The following is a 20,877-nucleotide window of genomic DNA, read 5'->3' as shown; positions in this document are numbered from 1 at the left end:
TGAGACCATAAGACATAGGAGTAGGCATGAGGCCATTCAGCCCATCGAGTCAGCTCTGCTATTCAATCATAGCTGATAAGTTTCTCAACCCCATTTTCCCACTTTCTCCCCATAACCCTTGATCCCCTTGACAATACATGACAATAAATTCAATTCAATTTATCTACCTCAGTCTTAAATGTAGTCAATGACTGAGCCTCCACAGCCTTCCTTGGCAGTAGATGCATATGAGGTGCAGAGTAGTTGGAGACCATTAACACCTTAGGAAATTACTGCGGGTGCTCCACAGGCAATCATCTTTGCTCAAACTATTTAAGCTGGTTCAATAAATGTATTATTGGGTGAGGAATGCTGCTATTTACAGGTGATTCCAGTGTCAGCTCCATTAACAAAGTCTTCTCAGTTGAAACAATACAAGTTAACCTATAGCAATAAGTAGTACTAAGGAAATGATTGTACCTGAAAGTTTAGATATTTAACTCTTTAGGTGAACTTTTGAAACTCCATGCCATACAAGGCTAAGGGCTAAGTGCTAGAAAATGGAATCAGAACAGACCGATGTTTGTTACTTGGACATCCAAGTGGGTGGCACGGTGGCACAGTGGTTAGCATTGCTGCCTCACAGCGCCAGAGACCCGGGTTCAATTCCCGCCTCAAGCAGTTGTCTGTGTGGAGTTTGCACATTCTCCCCATGTCTGCGTGGGTTTCCTCCAGGTGCTCCGGTTTTCTCCCACAGTCCAAAAATGTGCAGGTTAGGTGAACTGGCCAGACTAAATTGCCCATAGTGTTAGGTGAAGGGGTAAATGTAGGGGAATGGGTCTGTGTGAGTTGCGCTTCGGCGGGTTGGTGTGGACTTGTTGGGCTGAAGGCCCTGTTTCCACACTGTAAGTAATCTATCTAATCCTAGGCCAATGGGTGTTTTTCCATGCTATAAAAACTCTGACTCTAAATTTCATGTATCTCCAGTATTTTATATTTCTAACTTACAGTTAAACCTTGAGTTAAAGAGGGACAGGTAACATGCATAATGCATGAATGCTAAGCAATGACTAGATTAACAAGAGAAAGCCAAGTTATTTGCTCCTGACTTCTAATAGCATGAGCATCCCTGAGTTTCCTATCACAACATCTCAGGTCACCACAGAGCAGAACCTATTGGATCAGCTGTGTCAACACTGATCTACAATAGTCGACAGCAGATTGGCATTCTATAACTAACTTCTTCCTGGACCATAAAAGTCCCTTTACTAGCTACAAGGCTCAACCCACTTGCCTGATAGGGCACAGCTTCAACAACATTCATAGCTCTTGATACTATCCAGGAAGTAGCGGTTTCTTTAAACTGATGATGTAAAACAGGAATTAGAATCGATCATTCCCTCACTATTGAAATGTGTAGTCCTTCAAGATGCACTGCAGCAACTCAATAAATTTATGCCAGCAACATCTTCATTATTTAGGATGTCTACTACCAAGGGCAAAAACAGCAAAATGTCATCCACACATTCCTGCCCAGTCACACACCATTCTAACTTGAACATACATCAGCATTTCTTCTAGGATTTGAAATCTAGAATTCCATGTCAAACAATGTGGGAACACTCTCATCAAAGGGATTCAAGGGGACAGCACTTCCATCTTCTCAGTGCTACTGGAGATGGGCAATAAATACAGCCTTGGCAGAATCTCTCATATCCAGAGATGATATGTATCATCAGCTTGTATTTATATTGTGCCTTGACCAAAATGTTCCAGGGTGTTACCGGATCAAAATATAACACTGAACTATACAAAGGAAGAAGTCAGACAATATCGAGTTAGAGTTCAATAGCTTTATTTGAAATCACAAAATTTCAAAGCACTGTCCCTTTGTCAGGTGAGGTGATAGAGAAGCACACAGGCACAGAATTTATTGGCACAGACATCAAATAAATCACACAAATGGTTTTGAGTGCAGTGTCAACAGGCCAAATAACAGGCCTCTGCAGGTGATCAAGAATGTCAGATGGTGTCGGTAAAGTGTCAACAATGGAATAACAAGGAAAGCGATGACCTAAACTTTGACTGAATGAGGCAGGGACAATTTCAAAACCCCAAAAATAAGGTGGTGCTGGAGACAAACCAAATAACTGTAATAACATGGTAGGTATAAAAGTCGAACCAAAGTAACAGTATCAAGCAATCTAAAACTGTACAAACTAATTAAAGTAGAGAGATCATAACTTATCAAGGTGATGGTGTCAAATAGGCTGGTAAAGGTGATTTTACAGATACAGAAGTGCGATAGGGTGGCATGTAGTGTGACATGCACCCAAGATCACGATTGAGGATGTCTACTACCAAGGGCAAAAACAGCAAAATGTCATCACCACATTCCTGCCCAGGAATGGGCAGGAATGTAACTTGGCTATTGTATCTGCTAGGTGGTTCTGCAATGTTGTGCATCCCAAAGGCTGCCTTGTGGGAAGCTTAACCAAAGATCAGAATGTCCTTGACCACTGAGGTGTTTCCCGACTGTGAGGAAACATTCCTGTCTGGTGATTGCTGCACAGTGTCCATTCATCCATTGTCTTAGCCGTTGTTATGATCTCTCTACCTTAATTAGTTTACACAGTTTTAGTTTACTTGTTACTTTGGTTAGACTCTTAGCACGCGACTCTTATACCTATTATATTATTCCAGTCATTTGGTTTGTCTGTAGCACCACCTTACTTTTAATGTCTGCCACATTCAATTAGGTTTTAGGTCATCCCTTCACTTGTTATTCAGCTGTTGACATTTTACTCACAGCGTCTGACACTCTTGATCACCTGCAAGACCTATTATTTGGCCTATTGACACTCCACTCAAACCATTTGCATGATCTTTTGATCTCTCTGCCCATTGATCTCTGTCTACAAATTCTGTGCTTCTCTCTCACTTCATTTGAAGGGGCAGCCTCCGAAAGCTTGTGATTTCAAATAAATATGTTGGTCTACAACTTGTATTTTAGGAAAAAATTACCAAATAATTGATAAAATGATTTAAGGAGCACTTCAAAGGGAAAAAAAATAAGTAGAGAGAAGAAGTAGTTCAAGGAGGTTACAAGTTAAAGAGCACAGACAGCGGTAAGGGCTGCTGGGATGGAGAAGATTACAGAGATGGGGAGGGCTAGGTCATGGAGGGAATGGAAATCAAGGAGGAGAATGTTAACTCAAGTCATTACTTAATTGGGAGCCAATGTGAGCACAAGGGTGATAAACAAACAGGCTTGGTGTAACTAAGAATGTGAACAGTAAAGTTTGAATTCCCTTAAATTTGTGAGGGCAGAATATGGGAGGCCAGTCAAGAGCGTGCTATAATACTCAAGTGCAGAGATTACAAAAGCATGGTTGTGAGTTTCAGCAATGCTGTGATCTTATGGAGGTGAAAAGACGTCTTAGCAGTGCACCAGATTGTAACTGGAAACTCATCTCAGGTTTAAATCTGGCTTGAAGGTTGCAGTCTGACTCAGATTCAGATAGCCACCAAGAGAGATAGAACTAGTGGCTACAAAACAACTTTTGTAGCAGATACCAATAAGAATGGCTTTGCTTTTTCTAATATTTAACTGGAAGGAATTTCTGCTCAACCAGTATTGGAAATTAGACAAGAAGTTGAATATAATGCAAGTTAAAAAAGATCATATTGAGATACAGCTGGGTGCCATCTTTGTACAAGTGAAAACTATGGTTATGATTTTGGATAAAGTCACCAGACAAGAACCCAGAGGAAGTCGTTATAGATTGAGAAGATAGATGAGGTCAAATGAGAAATGGAATATGAGAAATGAATAAATGACTGCAGTTTTAGCATAATTATTTATTTGGCAATTTACAAATAAATAAAATCATTAAGAAATACAGTTATTTTGAATAAACAATTTCAATTCATACTACATTACCTCCAAAAGCAGCAAAATTTGGGTCAATGTGCAAGGGGTTCCAGTCTCCGTTCAGCCGGTACAGAGCAGCCTGTAATAGGGGGAAACGTGCCCGACTTTACTTTCACAGAATACAGTCGATATTTTTAAAAATATAAATCACAGATAAAATAAAATACAGTTGCGCAACAAAAGCATTTCAACATATGTTCAAGACTCAACTAAACTTGCAACTCTGACCTGGTAGTTTGTAATATTTAGGTATTGCTGAAAAAGACACATTCTGTTGAAGTTTCTCAACTCGCACTCATCGGAGCAATTCAAAAGAATATCAAAACAAGGGACAAACCAATATTTTTATGGCATGTAAGTTTATCCTTGCAAATTGTTCTGTTGAGTGTGAAATGTTTATGCCCATCTAATAAGTAAAATGAGTCCTGTGCAAAATTTGCTGGTCTAGAAATAAAACAATACTGATATGAGCAGTTAGTATCATGCGGCACTGAGTGGTAAAACAAATAGAACATGGTGTTAAGAACAGGGTCATTTACAGAGGAACCTCGATTATCCAAATACCGATTATCCGAAGGAGATCTCCAGGTCCCGATGGAAACATTATATCAAAGACATATTTCCAACAGTGATCGCGTCTTTTGTTTAGTGATTAAACAGGCACCATCTCCAAATGACTGTCTGCCCGCCCTCTCCCTCGCTCCACACTTTCCCTGGAGTTCTACAGAGGGTGTACCCTAAACGGTGTTGCACAGGGTTAGGGAGCGCAGGTGTGGGGGGTAGTATTGGGGGTGGGGTTAGGGAGCAGGGCCTCACGCGCTGTGTGCTTCTGTTGTCTTCTGGACAGGATCAGACTTTAAGAACTCCGAGCCCCAGAGAAAAAGCATTTAATCGATTAACCAAATAATCAATTATCCGAAAGAAATAGTGCCTGCCCATTACGTTCGGATAATCGAAGTTCCCCTGTATACCATAGGGACTACAAAGTATAAAAGTTGTACTTAATTGAAGTAATTTAATAGCTAATTTCTCCACTCATCAATTAAAGAACTAATAGCAGTCTTCACATATAATGTTAAAAATTACACAACACCAGGTTATAGTCCAATGGGTTTAATTGGGAAGCACACTAGCTTTCAGAGCGCTGCTCCATCATCAGGTGGTTGTGGAGTATAAGACTGTAAGATACAGAATTTATAGCGAATGTTTACAGTGTGATGAAATTGAAATTATATATTGAATAAGACCTGGGTTTTTTTTAAGTCTCTCATCTTTTAGAATGAACATGTTGGTTTCAGTTCTTTCATATGTAAATCACAGAACATTTAAAAGTTACATTCTCAAGTGAACTTTAACAATTGGTGTCATGTGCCCAGACAATGTATCCAAGGTATGAGCTGCCCTGCGTGAGACTGTTAAATGTTCTGCGATTTACATATGAAAGAACTGGAACCATTCTAAAAGATGAGAGACTTTAAAAAACAATCCAGGTCTTTTTCAATATATAATTTCAGTTTCATCACACTAAACTTTTGCTTTAAATTCTGTGTTTTACGATCTTTTACTCCACAACCACCTGATGAAGGAGCAGCGTTCGGAAAGCTAGCATGCTTCCAGTTAAACCTGTTGGACTATAATCTGGTGTTGTGTGATTTTTAACTTTGTACACCCCAGTCCAATACTGGCATCTCCAAATCATTCACATATAATGTCACTAGGAAATTTTAGTAATTAAAACTTTTGCCCCTCTTTCATTCAAATTGGAGTGATTATTTTCATATGGGAGGAGAAAGTGAGGGCTGCAGATGCTGGAGATCAGAGCTGAAAATGTGTTGCTGGAAAAGCGCAGCAGGTCAGGCAGCATCCAAGGAACAGGAGAATCGACGTTTCAGGCAGGCTTATGCCCGAAACGTCGATTCTCCTGTTCCTTGGATTATTTTCATATGCCTTAGTTAAGATGGTTTCAAAAATAAAATGTAAATAGTTGTCCAAATAATCAGCAGAATAAGGATTGGTATCTACTTCTTATTCACTTATTTTGGATAACTTTGCATGGAAAGGGCAAAGCTGAAAAATGTGTTGCTGGAAAAGTGCAGCAGGTCAGGCAGCATTAAAGGAGCAGGAGAATCGACGTTTCGGGCATAAGCCCTTCTTCAGGAAAGGGCAAAGTCCACAAGTCTTGTCTTGTGAGTACATATTCTTGCAAAAATAGTCAGAATTTCATATATATCAAGGCTCTCTATGCATTTGCTTTTAAAACAAATTTCCCCTTTTTCTAGCTGTTCCCTTAGCTTAATCTCATTTTCCAATTGTGTGTAAATCCACTTCGCAAGAGTTTACTGGTTTTGAGAACATAGTTATTCCATTTGCTTAACATCAGCCAAGAATCTCAAGCAGGTTTTTCCACTCAGCTGCATTAGCACTAACTGAAATTTCTGGGACAATTTTAACAAGCTCCCTCAGGGGAGACAATGCAAGTAGACAATTAAACACCTCTAAGTTACTTAAATTTCAGAAAGCAACAGAAAGGCCCAGAACTGCTACATTTAAGTTTTTAAATCAGTAAAACTAATGAAAATAAGTAGTTTTACACCACTAAATGAAGTTCCTAACAATCTATGATCAAATTTATTGGACCAATCAAAAATAACTTTAGGAAATAACATACAAATCACTAATATTTCATTTGGCTTCAGCTGAAATGTTGAATAACATTTTCCAATTGAATAATATAAAAGAAACAATAACAGACACCAGTAATCTGAAACAAAAATACACATTGCGGAAGAAACTCAACAGGTCTGGCAGCATCTATGGATGAAGGGCTTTTGCCCGAAACATCGATTTTACTGCTCCTCAGATGCTGCCTGAACTGCTGTGCTCTTCCAGCACCACTAATCCAGAATCTGGTTTCCAGCATCTGCAGTCATTGTTTTTACCTATCTGTGGAGAGAAAGCACAGTTAACATTTCAAATCCAGTAACTATTCTGAAGAAGGTACACAAGTGAATAACAACATCTCTGAACAGATTGAATATAAAATATCTTAATGTTCAAGTCTGCGAGAAGTGTTGTATACCTGATTTACGCTTGTTACGTCACTCATGACATCATCTGGAGGTCTGTTGGGAGGATTCATAGTAACCTGGATAAGGCAAAAAATACTCTTAAAAGATAGGCAGTACATAGAAAGAGAATATCAATTATGAACTGATAAATCACGATTATCACACAAAAGGGGCGGCATGGTGGCTCAGTGGTTAGCACTGCTGCCTCACAGCACCAGGGACCCAGGTTCGAATCCAGCCTTGGGTGACTGTGTGGAGTTTGCACATTCTCCCTGTGTCTGCATGGGTTTCCTCCCACAGTCCAAAGATGTGCAGGTCAGGTGAATTGGCCATTCTAAATTGCCCATAGTGTTAGGTACATCAGTCAGAGGGAAATGGGTCTGGGTGGGTTACTCTTCAGAGGGTCGGTGTGGACCTGTTGGGCCGAAGGGCCTGTTTCCACACTGTAGGGAATATCATCTGATCTAAATCTTATCTAATAAAGTAATTCATTCGCAAGCATATTGAAGGAATGAGTTACTCAGATTTTACTAATAGGTTTTCACTGAACATTCTATTTACAACAAAAGTAATGCATAGATATATTATTTTTAGCTTAATAAAACAACACAAGGTTTTATTCAGGAATGTAATCAATGAAAACTGGCACAGAGCCAAATTAGGGAAGGCGAATCACTGATTTAAAAACTTACTTTAAGCATCGGGGCCCTCCATTTTTGTTTCAGCAGCAGGAAGAACGGGAGAGTCAACCAGGGGCTGATGGGAAGGTGAATCACTGATTTAAAAACTTACCTCGTGAATAGGTGGAGCATACGCTGAGCAGGAGCAGACACAGGACTGCTGAGTAAGTGAAGTAATAAATTTGGGTGGTTGTGTTACCCGAAACACTACTTAGATAGCATCTCCCACCTATCCTCCTCCTCTAATAAAAAAAGTTCTGTTCCCTGGATTGGTTAGGTAACTAGTTTTTTTTATTCTTTATTTTTCGATAGTCTTTTTGGAAATTTAGAATAGTGGGAATGGCATTTAGGGAAGTTGAATGTTCCTCCTGCAGAATGTGGGAAGTAAGGGTCACCACCAGTGTTCCTGCTGACTTCCTCTGTGGGAAGTGCACCCAACTCCAGCTTCTCGGGAACTGGAACTGGAGCTGGAGCTGGATGAACTTCGGATCATCGGGAGGTGGACGGGGTTATTGAGAAGAGTTACAGGGAGGTAGTCACACCTCAGTGCACGAGAAAGGCAGCTGGGTTACAGCCAGGGGACAAAGGAAACCGGCAGGCAGCGCAGGGACCCCCTGTGGCCATTCCCCTCTATAACAAGTATACCATTTTAAATACTGTTGGGGGAATGACTTACCCGGGGTAAGCCATGGGGTAGAGGTCTCTGGCACAGAGTCTGTCCCTGTTGCTCAGAAGGGATGGGAGGAGACGAGCACAGTATTAGTCATTCGGGACTCCATAGTTAGGGAGACAGTTAAGAGGTTCTGTGGAAATGATAGAGACTCATGGTTGGTGTGTTGCCTCCCAGGTACAGGGTTCGTGATGTCTCAGATTGTGTTTTCAGGATCCATGAAGGGGAGGGCAGCAGCATCAAGTCGTGGTCCACATAAGCACCAGTGACATAGGTAGGAAAAGGGATGGGGATTTAAGGCAGAAATTCAGGGAGCGAGGGTGGAAGCTTAGTGTTAGAACACATGCCAGCGAGGCGAGGAATAGGGAGCGAGAAGAATTGAACAGGTGCTACAGGATTGGTGCAGGATGGAGGGTTTCGAATACCTGGATAATTGGGACTCATTTTGGGGTAAGTGGGACCTCAACAAACAGGATGGCCTACACCTGAACCATAGGGGTACCGATATCCAGGGGAGAGGGATTTACTAATACTCTTCGGGAGGGTTTAAACCAATTCAGCAGGGAGATGGGTACCTAAATTGTGTCAGAAATGAGGAGTCAAGGTTGCAAGTGTTTACCGGCAAGCAGGAAGATGGTTTGAAGTGTGTCTACTTCAACATCAGGAGAATCCAGAATAAGATGGGTGAACTTGCAGCATTGGTTGGCACCTAGGACTTCAATGTTATGGTCATTTCAGAAACATGGACAGAGCAGGGACAGGAATGGTTGTTGCAGGTTCCAGGGTTTAGATGTTTCAGTAAGAACAGAGAAGATGGTAAGAGAGATGGAGGTGTGGCGTTGTTAGTCAAGAACAGTATTACGGTGGCAGAAAGGACGTTTGAGGACACATGTACTGAGATTAGAAACAGGAAAGGAGAAGTCATCCTGTAGGCCTCCAAATACCTCCAAAGATGTAGAGGAAATGATGGCAAAGATGGTTCTCGATAGGAGCGAGAGTAACAGGATAGTTACAATGGGGGACTATAACTTTCCAAATATTGACTGGGAATAGTATAGTTCGAGTACTTTAGATGGGTCAGTTTTTGTCCAATGTGTGCAAGATAGTTTCCTGACACAGTATGTAGACAAGCCAGCAAGGGGCGAGGCCACACTGGATTTGGTATTGGGTAATGAACCCAGCCAGGTGTTAGATTTGGAGGTAGGTGAGTACTTTGCTGTTAGTGACCACAATTCAGTTATGTTTACTTCAGGGATGGAAAGGGATAGGTATATACTGCAGGGCAAGAGTTATTGCTGGGGGAAAGGTAATTACGATGTGATTAGGCAAGATTCAGGATGCATAGAATGGAGAGGGAAACTGCAGGGAATGGGCACAATTGTAAAGCTTATTGGAGGAACATCTACTGCGTATACTTCATCAGTATGTACCTTTCAGGCAGGGAGGAAGTGGTTAAGCAAGGGAGTCGTAGTTTAGTAAAGAAGTTGAATCTTTTGTCAAGAGGAAGGTGGTGGCTTATGTTAGGATGAGACGTGAAGGCTCAGTCAGGGCACTTGAGAGTTACAGGTTAGCCAGGAAAGACCTAAAGACAGAGTTAAGAAGAGCTAGGAGGGGACATGAGAAGTCACTGGCAGATAGGATCAAGGAAAACCCTAAAGCTTTCTATAGCTTTATCAGGAATAAAAGAATGACTACAGAAAGATTAGCACCAATCAAGGATAGCAGTGGGAAGTTGAGCGTGGAGTCAGAGGAGATGGGAAGTGTTAAATGGATATTTTTCCTCAGTATTCACACTGGAAAAAGAAAATGTTGTTGAGGAGAATACTGAGATACAGGCTACTAGACTAGACAGGATTGAAATTCACAAGGAAGAGGTGTTAGCAATGCTGTAAAGTGTGAAAATAGATAGGTCCCCTGGGCCAGATGGGATTTATCCTAGGATTCTCTGGGAAGGCCAGGGAGGAGATTGCAGAGCCTTTACCTTTGATCTTTAAGTCATCATTGTCTACAGGAATAGTGCCAGAAGACTGTAGGATAGCAAATGTTGTCCCCTTGTTGAATTAAGGGAGTACAGACAACCCTGGTAATTATAGACCTGCGAGCCTTACTTTGATTGTGGGTAATGTGTTGGACAAGGTTATAAGAGATAGGATTTATAATCATCAAGAGGAATAAGTTGATTTGGGATTGTCAACACGGTTTTGTGAAGGGTAGGTCGCGCCTCACAAACCTTATTGAGTTCTTCAAGATGGTGACCAAACAAGTGGATAAGGATAAAGCAGTTGATGTGGTATGTATGGATTTCAGTAAGACGTTTGATAAGGTACCCCACGGGAGGCTATTGAACAAAATACAGAGGCATGGGATTGAGGGTGATTTAGTGGTTTGGATCAGAAATTAGATTGGTGAAAGAAGACATGGTTGATGGGAAATGTTAATCCTGGAGTTCAGTTACTAGTGGTGCACCGCAAGGATCTGTTGTTTGTCATTTATATAAATGGCTTAGATGAGGACACAGAAGGATGGGTTAATAAATTTGCGGATGAGAGAGATTGGTGGAGTTGTGGATAGTGCCGAAGGATGCTGCAGCTTACAGAGGGTTAAGCTGCAGAGCTGGGCTAAGAGGTGGCAAATGGAGTTTAATGCAGAAAGGTGAAATGATTCACTTTGGAAGGAGCAACAGGAATAAAGAGTACTGGCCTAATGATAAGATTCTTAGTAGTATAAATGAGCAGAGAGATCTCTGTGTCCATGTACGTAGATCATTGAAAGTTGCCACCCAAGTTGATAGGGTTGTTAAAAAGGCATATAGTGTATTAGCTTTTATTGGTAGAGGGATTGAGTTGAGGAGCCATGCTGCAGCTGTACAAAACTCTGGTGCAGCCGCACTTGGAGCATTGCATATAGTTCTGATCACCGCATTATAGGAAGGATTTGGAAGCTTTGGAAAGGGTGCAGAGGAGATTTACTCAGGTGTTGCCTGGTTTGGAGGGGAGGTCTTGTGAGGAAAGGCTGAGGGACTAGAGGCTGTTTCCGTTAGAGGTTGAGAAGTGACTTAATTGCGACATATAAGATAATCAGAGGGTTAGACAGAGTGGACAGTGAGAGCCTTTTTCCTCGGATGGCGATGGCTAGCAAGAGGTGACATAGCTTTAAATTGAGGGGTGATAGATATGGGACAGATGTCAGAGGTAATTTCATTACTCAGAGTAGTAGGGGTGTGGAACGCCCTGACTGCAACAGTAGTAGACTTGCCAACTTTAAAGGCATTTAAATGGTCTTTGGATAAACACAGGGATGAAAATGGAAAAGTGTAGGATAGATAGGCTGCAGATTGGTTCCACAGGTCAGAGCAACATCGAGGGCTGAGGGGCCTTTATTCCACTGTAATATTCTATGTTCTAGAAGGAAATCAAAAGTTCACTCAAAGTGGATGATTTTATGAACATTTTAAAAGAGGAGCAGAAGGTTGAAAGTTTCAGGAATGGATTTCTGAAGTGTGGAGTCTAGACAATAAAGTCATGGTTCAGTGGTAAAACAAGGTGGAAGGTGCAGAAGAGGGTACAGTTGGAGAAAGACTATTTTTAGGCTGGCCTATTCTGCATGCTGCATACAGGTCCCACATCCACTGCTGTGTCCATTTCAGCACTGGCGGGCTCAGTTGGCATTTGAGGGAGCCGTCCCCAGGCTTTCTACAAAGACTTAAGTCAGATTGAGCAGGAAGGTGGTGGGACTCCCACTTCCACCTCCCATCTGATGAAATGCCTTTTCCATCACAATTCACTGCAGACGAAGGCATAAGATTCCATACTAGGTGCACGTTGGTATAGATACGAGAGTGATTTCGACAATAGGCTTTTGAAGAGTGTAACATGAAGCACGACAATGCATCAGAACACTTGAATAGTCATGTCTGGGAATAACAAAAGCAGATATGTTTTCCAGCAGATCCAGCAAAGAGGAGATATCTCAACAGGATGTGGGGTCAGAAACATGATATGGGGACATAAAGGATGATACTGTTTTAGCCTAAGACAAGCCAAAATTGGTGACCCGAGATCACAACTTGTGGAGGTCACCGAAAACAATAGCTTTGAACTTCGTATTACATTTAATTGTGGGAAATTGGGCTCGTCCAGGACCAGCATTGGGACAAGCAGTCTAACAGTGGAAGATCGGGAGGCATGGTGGTGAACAGGGCTCAACTTGCAAAGTTTGACATTACACCATAAGTGTGCAGGATAAAATTAAATCACAGAAAATCAGACAAAGATTAAACTAGCAAACTTCAAAAGGAAGAAAAATGCTTTAACATTTTTCACATATCTATCAGTGTAGATTAAACCTCAATACAGGGGAACCTTGATTATCCGAACGTGATGGGTGGGCACTATTTTGTTTAGATAATCGATTATTCGGTTAATCGGTTAAATGCCTTTCCTCTGGGGCTCGGAGTTTTTAAAGTCTGCTCCTCGTTCAAGAGGTAAGGCAGCACCACTCTGTGCGAGACCTAACCCCCAATACCACCTCCAGAACTCTATCCAACCCTGCCCCGTCCAACAGGCCCACTGCTGTTCAACACCAGCCCCTGCCTGCCCCTGCCCCCAAACCCCGTCCGCCCCTGCCCCCTAACCCCATCCAAAACTGCCCCCTGCCCGCCCGCCGGACTGTACACCAACAACAAGACTGCTGCTGCAGCTGCCTTTATGGGGTAAGTCTCCAAATAGCACGCGCACACAGCCACACACAACTTATTACTGCAACTTTTTGACAGGTTCCACGTTTGCCCTGTACAGGACAATGTTGGAGAGATTAGCTAGGGAAGGGCGGTTTAGGGTACATGCCTGTGTAGAACTCCAGGGAAAGTGTGGGGAGAGGGGGAGGGCGGGAGGTCAGTCATTTGGAGACGTTGCCTGTTTAATCACTGTAAACAAAAGACGCGATCACTGTTGGAAACACATCTTTGATGTTATATTTCTATCGGGATCTCGCGATCTCCTTCAGATAATCCAATTTTCGGATAATTGGTATTCGGATAATCAAGGTTCCTCTGCATCACATATTACCAGTAACTCAAATAGTAAAATGTGACAGATTGCAGTTTAATGACTATTGTCAGTTTCATAACCTTTGAAGTAATTGTACATAAATATTCTGTGTTGATAGAATGGTAAGTTTTGAATTTAATAATATCCTCACCTTCCAAAGGGAAAATAATTGTGTCCTGCAAACATGCCTATACATAGTGATTTGAATAATCTAAACTGAACTTGATACCAATAATGTAAAATTTGTTTAACACATGCATGCACACATTTACCTTAACTTTATCAGATGTCCTTTTACCACCAAAGCCTCCAGCTCCCACAACAAATATAGAGAACTGATTATAACAGACCAAGTCTTTCCCATTGTATGTATTAACTGAAAGAAAAGTAGACCTATAGTTAGTTACAGATATATTTAGTGTAGATATAGTTAACTGTAGATTAAAGTTGAGTATTTTAAAAAAAGAGTGTAATCGATATCTGCATAACACACGCATTCACAAAACGGAGCCAATTACAGAGGAATCTCAATTATCCGAAGGACATGGGCGAGGACTATTTCATTCGGTTAATCGAATTCCAGATAATCGAATGCCAGATAACATAGTTTAGCCAAGCATCAGGACCTTGCGATCTTGCCGGATAATCCGATATTCAGATAATCAAATGCCAGATAATGGAGGTTCCTCTGTAGTTGGATACTCTTCAACACTCATTAATTCACCAAATTTGTCTTCAAATCTCAAGTGCATGAAACTAAAAATCCTCAGCCTCTCGCTATAATTTTCATTCTGCTTTCAAGTTGCAGGACTGATCATGTATCTTACATGTATCTTTTCCATGCAAATGTATCATGCATTCAAACAGGAAGCATTTAACGGCATTACCAAGTTCATTTAATGCTGTCCTTGCCACAAACCGATAACACTTCAAATGACTTAAAGTAAGCAAGTTGTCAACTTTTAAAAATTGAGCCATTCAATACAGTAAAATTTGTTTTGCTGAGATTCAATAAAACAATAACAGACAAACATAAAGAAAATGAAAAATATAACAAAGCTGGCGCGGGAGTACAAGACCGTCCCAAGTGGATAGCCATCAAAAACTCGCTAAAGTGATATAGTTGATGTCCAAACTTACCATCAAGTAGTATAACAGCACCTGATCCTTTGTCAAGAATATCAGCAACAATACCCTCAGACTTCAGTGTCCCTAACAAACATTGAAAACATGATTACTCAAATGATCCAAGAATTTCTGTAGGTACGTAAAGAGAAAGAGATTGGTGAAGACAAATGGTGGAATGTATAATAGGGGTCAAAGAAATGGCTGAACAATTTAATACATACTTTGGTTCTGTCTTCACAAAAAAGGACATAAATCAGACATCAGAAATTTTGGAGAATGCAGGATTTAGTGAGAAGAAATAACTGAACATGATCAATATTAGTACAGAAATAGTGCTGGAAAATTAAGGGGATTGAAAGCAAATAAATTCCCAAGCCTGTTAATCTACATCCCAGAGTACTTAAGGAAGTGGCTCCAGAAATAGTGGATCAATTGGTGGTCAGCTTCCAGGATTCTATAGACTCTGGTACAGTCTCTGTAGATTGGAGGGTAGCTAATGTCACTCCAATATTCAAAAAAGGAGGTAGAGAGAAAGCAGGGAATTATAGACCAGTAAGCCGAACATCGGTAGTGAGAAAAATTTGTGAATCCATTATCAAGGACTTTATTGCATAGTATTTAGAAAGCAGTGGCTGGATCAGAGTCAGCATGGATTGATGAAGGAGAAATCATGCTTGATAAATCTGTTGGAATTCTATGAAAATGTAACAAGTAGGGTAGACCAGGGGGTGACAGCCGATGTGGTATATTTAGTCATTCAGAAAGCATTTGACAAAGTCCCACATAAGAGATTACTGTACAAGATTAAAGCGCATGGGATTGGGGTAAGTGTATTGAAATGGATAGGAAATTCTAGGACAAACAATTCTAACTTAATCAGAGTTCAGATGAATGAGGAAGGATCTCATAGAGACTTATAAAATTCTAAAAGGACTAAATTGGGCAGATGCAGGGAGGATGTTCCCAATATTGGGTGTATCAGAACTTACAGTCTGAGGATTTGGAGTGAACCATTTAAGATGGAGATAAGGAGACATTTATTCACTCAAAGAGTGGTGAGCCTGTGAAATTCATTACCACAGAAAGTAGTTGATGCCATAACATTGAATGTATTTAAGAGGTGGCTAGATATAGCACTTGTGATGAATGGGATCAAAGGTTACGGGGAGTTGAAGGATTGGCCATGATCGTATGAATAGCAGAGCAGGCTCAAAGAGCCAAATGGCCTCCTGCTATCTTATATAATCTTTGTTTCTCCCAACTAATCTCCTGTTTTTTTTGGAAAAGAGGCTTACTGTACCTTACATCAGATCAATGAAGCAAATTTCTGAAATTACTAATGTTGAAATGCAAATACTGTAACCGATATTTAACAGACACGAACATAATTAAGTTTCGATGCTAAGACTGACAAGTTCCTGTTATCTAAATTAAACCATGCAATATTACATGATTCCTGTTTGTTTTAATTACCAGCAAGTGAAACAATTTGACATAAAGCAACATCCACAACTTAGACGCATTATTGACAATTCTGTTGGAATTCTACGAAAATGTAACAAGTAGGGTAGACCGGGGGTGACAGCCGATGTGGTATATTTAGACTTTCAAAAAGCATTTGACAAAGTCCCACATCAGAGATTATTGTACAAGATCAAAGCACATGGGATTGAGTGAAGTGCATTGAGATGGATAGGAAACTGAGTTGGCAGAGAGAAAACTAAGAGTAGGAATTAATGGGTTCATTTCAAATTGGCAGGCACTAACTCGTGGGGTGCCACAAGGATCAGTGCTAGAACCCTAGCTATTCACAATATATGGCTCTGGGACCAGTACATCTTTCCTGAGATACGTGCCCAAACCTGTGCACAATACCACAACTGTGGTCTGATCAGAGCCTTATAGAGCCTTAGAAGTACATCCCTGCTTTTATATTCAAGTCCTCTCAAAATAAGTGCCATCATTGCATTTGCTTTCTTAAATACTGACTCAACCTAAAAGTTTACCTTGAGAGAATTCTGGACTAGAACTCCCAAGTCTCTTTGTACTTCAGACTTCTGAATTTTCTCCCCATTTAGAAAGTAGTCCATGCCTCTATCCTTCCTACCAAAGTAAATGACCTCATATTTTTCCAAGTTGTACTCCATCTGCCACTTCTTTGCCCACTTTCCTAACCTGTCTAAATCCTTCTGCAGTCTCCCCACCTCCTCAATGTTATCTGTCCCTTTACCTATCTTTGTATCATCTGCAAACCTAGCCAGAATGTCCTCAGTTCCTTCATCTAGATCGTTAATGTATAAAGTGAAAAGTTATGGTCCCAACACTGCGCTTTGCAGAACACAACTTGTCATCGACCGCCATCCTGAGGAGGACCTTTTTATCCCACTCTCTGCTTTCTGCTAGACAGCCAAGCTTCTACCCACGCTAGAACCTTGCCTCTGATACCATGGATCCTTACCTTACTCAGTAGCCTCCTGTGTGGCACCTTTTCAAAGGCTTTCTTGAAGCCAGATGGACAACCTGACATTAAAAATGAAAGCAGCACAAACAGTCCTTCCTTCCTGAAAGTGCTCCAAAGATCTTTGTGAGAGCTTTGACAGTCAGGTCTGACATTGTCTGTAAGGTATGATTCCATGAATATGTTCTTGACACAATAATCACCTTCCTGGAGATCATCCCGTCCCAGAAGTATTGGCTCAACAGTAGAAACACTGGTCATACATAGCAGAAGTTGTCATCCTTGGTGTCCTCAACATCCATGCCAAATCTCATGAAGTCTCGTGACATCATGTCAAACATGGCATGGAAATCTCCAGCTGATTACCACAAACAAACTCTGAGGTTGATGAATTAATACTCCTCAGAAGAAGACAGTGTGGCAATGGCACAGAATGTACTGTGACTGACGGACTTCAACATCCACCATCAGGAGCGTCTCGCTAGGACTACAGCTGAGCTGCTCCAAACCTAAACGACACAGCTGCTAGAATAGGGTATCGACCTATAACACCTGCATCTGTTCACATCAGTATTGGTAGGAGTGATCATTGTATATAAGAGACAAAGTCCAGTCTTCACAAACCTTCCATCATGTTGTGTGTCACTATCAAAACAGACCTAGCCAATCAAAACTGAGCATCCTTTAGACATTATGATCCATCATCAGCAACAGAACAATGATGAAAGCACTCAATATCGTAAAGATATTGGCCTTGACACCACTTTGGCCACATTACCGAAGAGTTGTACCTGATCTAGCCGCATCCCTAGCCAAATTAGCTAAGCTTTTAACAAAGTGTACAAACACTTTTAACCACAAATTATTCCCAATTAAGGCAAGATTCTAATGGTACACAGATATCCCATTCATACAACAAAAAAAGTAGAATTCAGTTTCTCAAAATTACAGCCATGTTATGTCTTCCAGAATGTTCTGTGCCTCCTCCGTTGAGTCTTCTGTCAAGAACACTTTCTCCGATCCTTCTGTTCTGTCAGGAACATGTTTTTCCATTGTTGATACCTTTTTTTAAGATGATGCTTTCTCTAACATATAGATGATTGAGATAGATGATTGCTTACCCAACTTACAATTTTACACAGACCAACTTCTAACTTCCTGTCACCCAGTTTACAATTACTTTAGCCAACTTCACAACTGAAAATTGACAGTGGAAAAGCAATGTGAAATATTTAAACAGTGCATGGAGGAACTGCAACAATTTTTATTCCTATGTGGCACAAAAATAAACAGGAAAGGTGGCCAATCATAGCTAACAAGGGAAATTAGGGACAGTGTTAGGTCCAAGGAAAGGGCATACAAATTTGCCGAAATATCAGCAGACCTGAGGATTTGGAGCAGTTTAGATTTCAACAAAGTAGGACAAAAGGATTGACTGAGAGGGAAAACAATATACAAGTGTAAGCTTGCAGAGAGTATGCAAAATGATTGCAAAACCTTTTATAAATACATGGAGAGAAATATTCAGAAAGACACAAGTAGAAACCAGTCAGAAACAGGAGAAATTATAATGGACGACAAAAAGATGGCAATCAAATACATAGTTGGGTTTTGGCTTCACAAAGGAGGACACAAATAACATCCAAAAATGGTGGGAGGGCAAATGGGGAAATTCATTGGACTAAAGGCTGTTAATCTAACCCCCCACAGTGCTGAAGAAAGTGGCTGTAGATATTCTGGATCCTTCACAAGTTTATTGACTCTACCTCTTGGGGATTGGTGGGTAGCTAATGTAACCCCACTATTTAAAAGGAGGGGGTACTGAGAAAACTGTGAATTCGACACTGGCTAACCTGACATCAGTAATAGGGGAAATTGCTGGAGTGCACTAAGTAAGATTTAATAGACCTTGGAGTGCAGGTTCATAGCTCCTTGAAAGTGGAGTCGCAGGTAGATAGGATAGTGAAGGTGGCGTTTGGTATGCTTTCCTTTATTGGTCAGAGTACTGAGTACAGGAGTTGGGAGGTCATGTTGCGGCTGTACAGGACATTGGTTAGGCCACTGTTGGAATATTGCGCACAATTCTGGTCTCCTTCCTATCGGAAAAATGTTGTGAAACTTGAAAGGGCTCAGAAAAGATTTTGCAAGGATGTTGCCAGGGTTGGAAGATTTGAGCTACAGGGAGAGATTGAATAGGCTAGAGCTGTTTTCTCTGGAGTGTCGGAGGCTGAGGGGTGGGGGAGTCCTTATAGAGGTTTATAAAACCTTGACGGGCATGGATAGGATAAATAAACAAAGTGTTTTCCCCGGGGTGGGGGAGTCCAGAACTAGAGGGCATGGGTTTAGGGTGAGAGGGGAAAGATATGGAAGAGATCTAAGGGACAACATTTTCATGCAGAGGGTGGTACATGTATGGAATGAGCTGACAGAGGAAGTGGTGGAGGGTAGTACAATTGCAACATTTAAGAGGCATTTGGATGGGTATATGAATAGGAAGGGTTTGGAGGGATATGGGCCAGGTGCTGGCAGGTGGGACCAGATTGGGTTGGGATATTTGGTCGGCATGGACATGTTGGACCAAAGGATCTGTTTCCGTGCTGTACATCTTAATGACTCTAATAGCAGAGTATTTGGAGAACAGTGACAGGAGTGGACAGAGACAGCATGGACTTACATAATTTATGCTTGACAAAATGTACTGGAATACTGAGAGGTTGTAACTAGTAGAGTTGATTAGGGAGAGCCAGTAGATAGGATTTTCTTGACTTTCAGAAGGCACTTAATAATGTCCCACACAAGAGATTAGCATTTAAAATTAATGCTAATGGGATAATGTACTGACATGGATTGGGAACTAGTTGGCAGATTGGCAAGCAGTTACTAGCAAGGTATGGCAGTGATCATTGCTAGAACTCCATTTATTCACAGTACATATTAATTATTTAGATCAGAGAAATAAATATATTTCCAAAGTGTGAAGAAACACAAAGTGGGTGGGAGGGTGAACTGTCAGGTGGATACAGAGATGTTTCAGTGTGATTTCAACAAGTTGAGTGAATGGGAAAATACATGGGAGACATAGTAAACCATGGATAAATGTGAGGCTATCCACTTTGATTGCAAAGCAGAAGGCGGATTATCTGAATGTTGGTAGATTGGAAAGGGGAACGGTGCTTATCCATCAGTTGCTGAAAGTAAGTATGCAAGTGCAGCAGGAACTGAAGCATGCAAACGGTATGCTGTCCTTCATAATGACAGGATTTGAGTACAGGACTTTGCCTAGAACACTTCTGAACAATTGTGTGCAGTTTTGGATTCCTCATCTGAGGAAGGATGTTCTGGCTAAGGAGGGAATGAAGCCAAGATTTACCAGATTAATTCCTGGGATGACAGGACTGACATATGTAGAGATTGGTTTGGACTATATTCAGGGGAGTACAGAAGAATTGAGTGGGGGAAATCTTAAACGCACCTCTAAACTTTTAACAGGACTGAGAGAGTCCAGAACCAGAAGTCACAATTTAAGGTTAATGGGGAGACCACTGGTGATTGAGACCAGGAGAAATTTCTTCACCTAGACAGTGGTGAGTCTGTGAAATTTTCTGCTATAGGAAGCAGTTGAGATGATAACACTGAATGCTTTCAACAAGTGAGGTATAGTTTGTTCAAACCATAAGGGTAAAAAAAATGAAGAGAAAGTGAGTTGGATTAGATTAGATTACTTACAGTGTGGAAACAGGCCCTTCGGCCCAACAAGTCCACACCGACCCGCCGAAGCGCAACCCACCCATACCCCTACATTTGCCCCTTTAACCTAACACTACGGGCAATTTAGCATGGCCAATTCACCTGACCCGCACATCTTTGTGACTGTGGGAGGAAACCGGAGCACCCGGAGGAAACCCACGCAGA

The 20,877-nt window shown here is 41.2% G+C and overlaps 1 protein-coding gene across 1 annotated transcript in view; it reads right to left on the bottom strand.

Annotated features, from left to right (window-relative positions):
- The window catches only part of hsd17b4 (hydroxysteroid (17-beta) dehydrogenase 4), a 134,171-nt gene that overhangs the window by 39,570 nt on the left and 73,724 nt on the right, over positions 1-20,877 (bottom strand). The window contains exons 15-18 of the mRNA XM_043711513.1: positions 14,520-14,591; positions 13,652-13,755; positions 6,993-7,058; positions 3,923-3,992 (exon numbers count right to left, since the gene is read on the bottom strand). Of these exons, the coding sequence (XP_043567448.1) occupies positions 3,923-3,992; positions 6,993-7,058; positions 13,652-13,755; positions 14,520-14,591 (312 nt within the window). The remainder of the gene's footprint in view (positions 1-3,922; positions 3,993-6,992; positions 7,059-13,651; positions 13,756-14,519; positions 14,592-20,877) is intronic.

The sequence above is a fragment of the Chiloscyllium plagiosum genome, chromosome 2 (assembly GCF_004010195.1).
Source record: "Chiloscyllium plagiosum isolate BGI_BamShark_2017 chromosome 2, ASM401019v2, whole genome shotgun sequence".
Classification (NCBI taxonomy): Eukaryota; Metazoa; Chordata; class Chondrichthyes; order Orectolobiformes; family Hemiscylliidae; genus Chiloscyllium; species Chiloscyllium plagiosum.
Note: the sequence above shows the minus strand (reverse complement) of the source record. Positions and strands in the feature narration are given on the sequence as shown.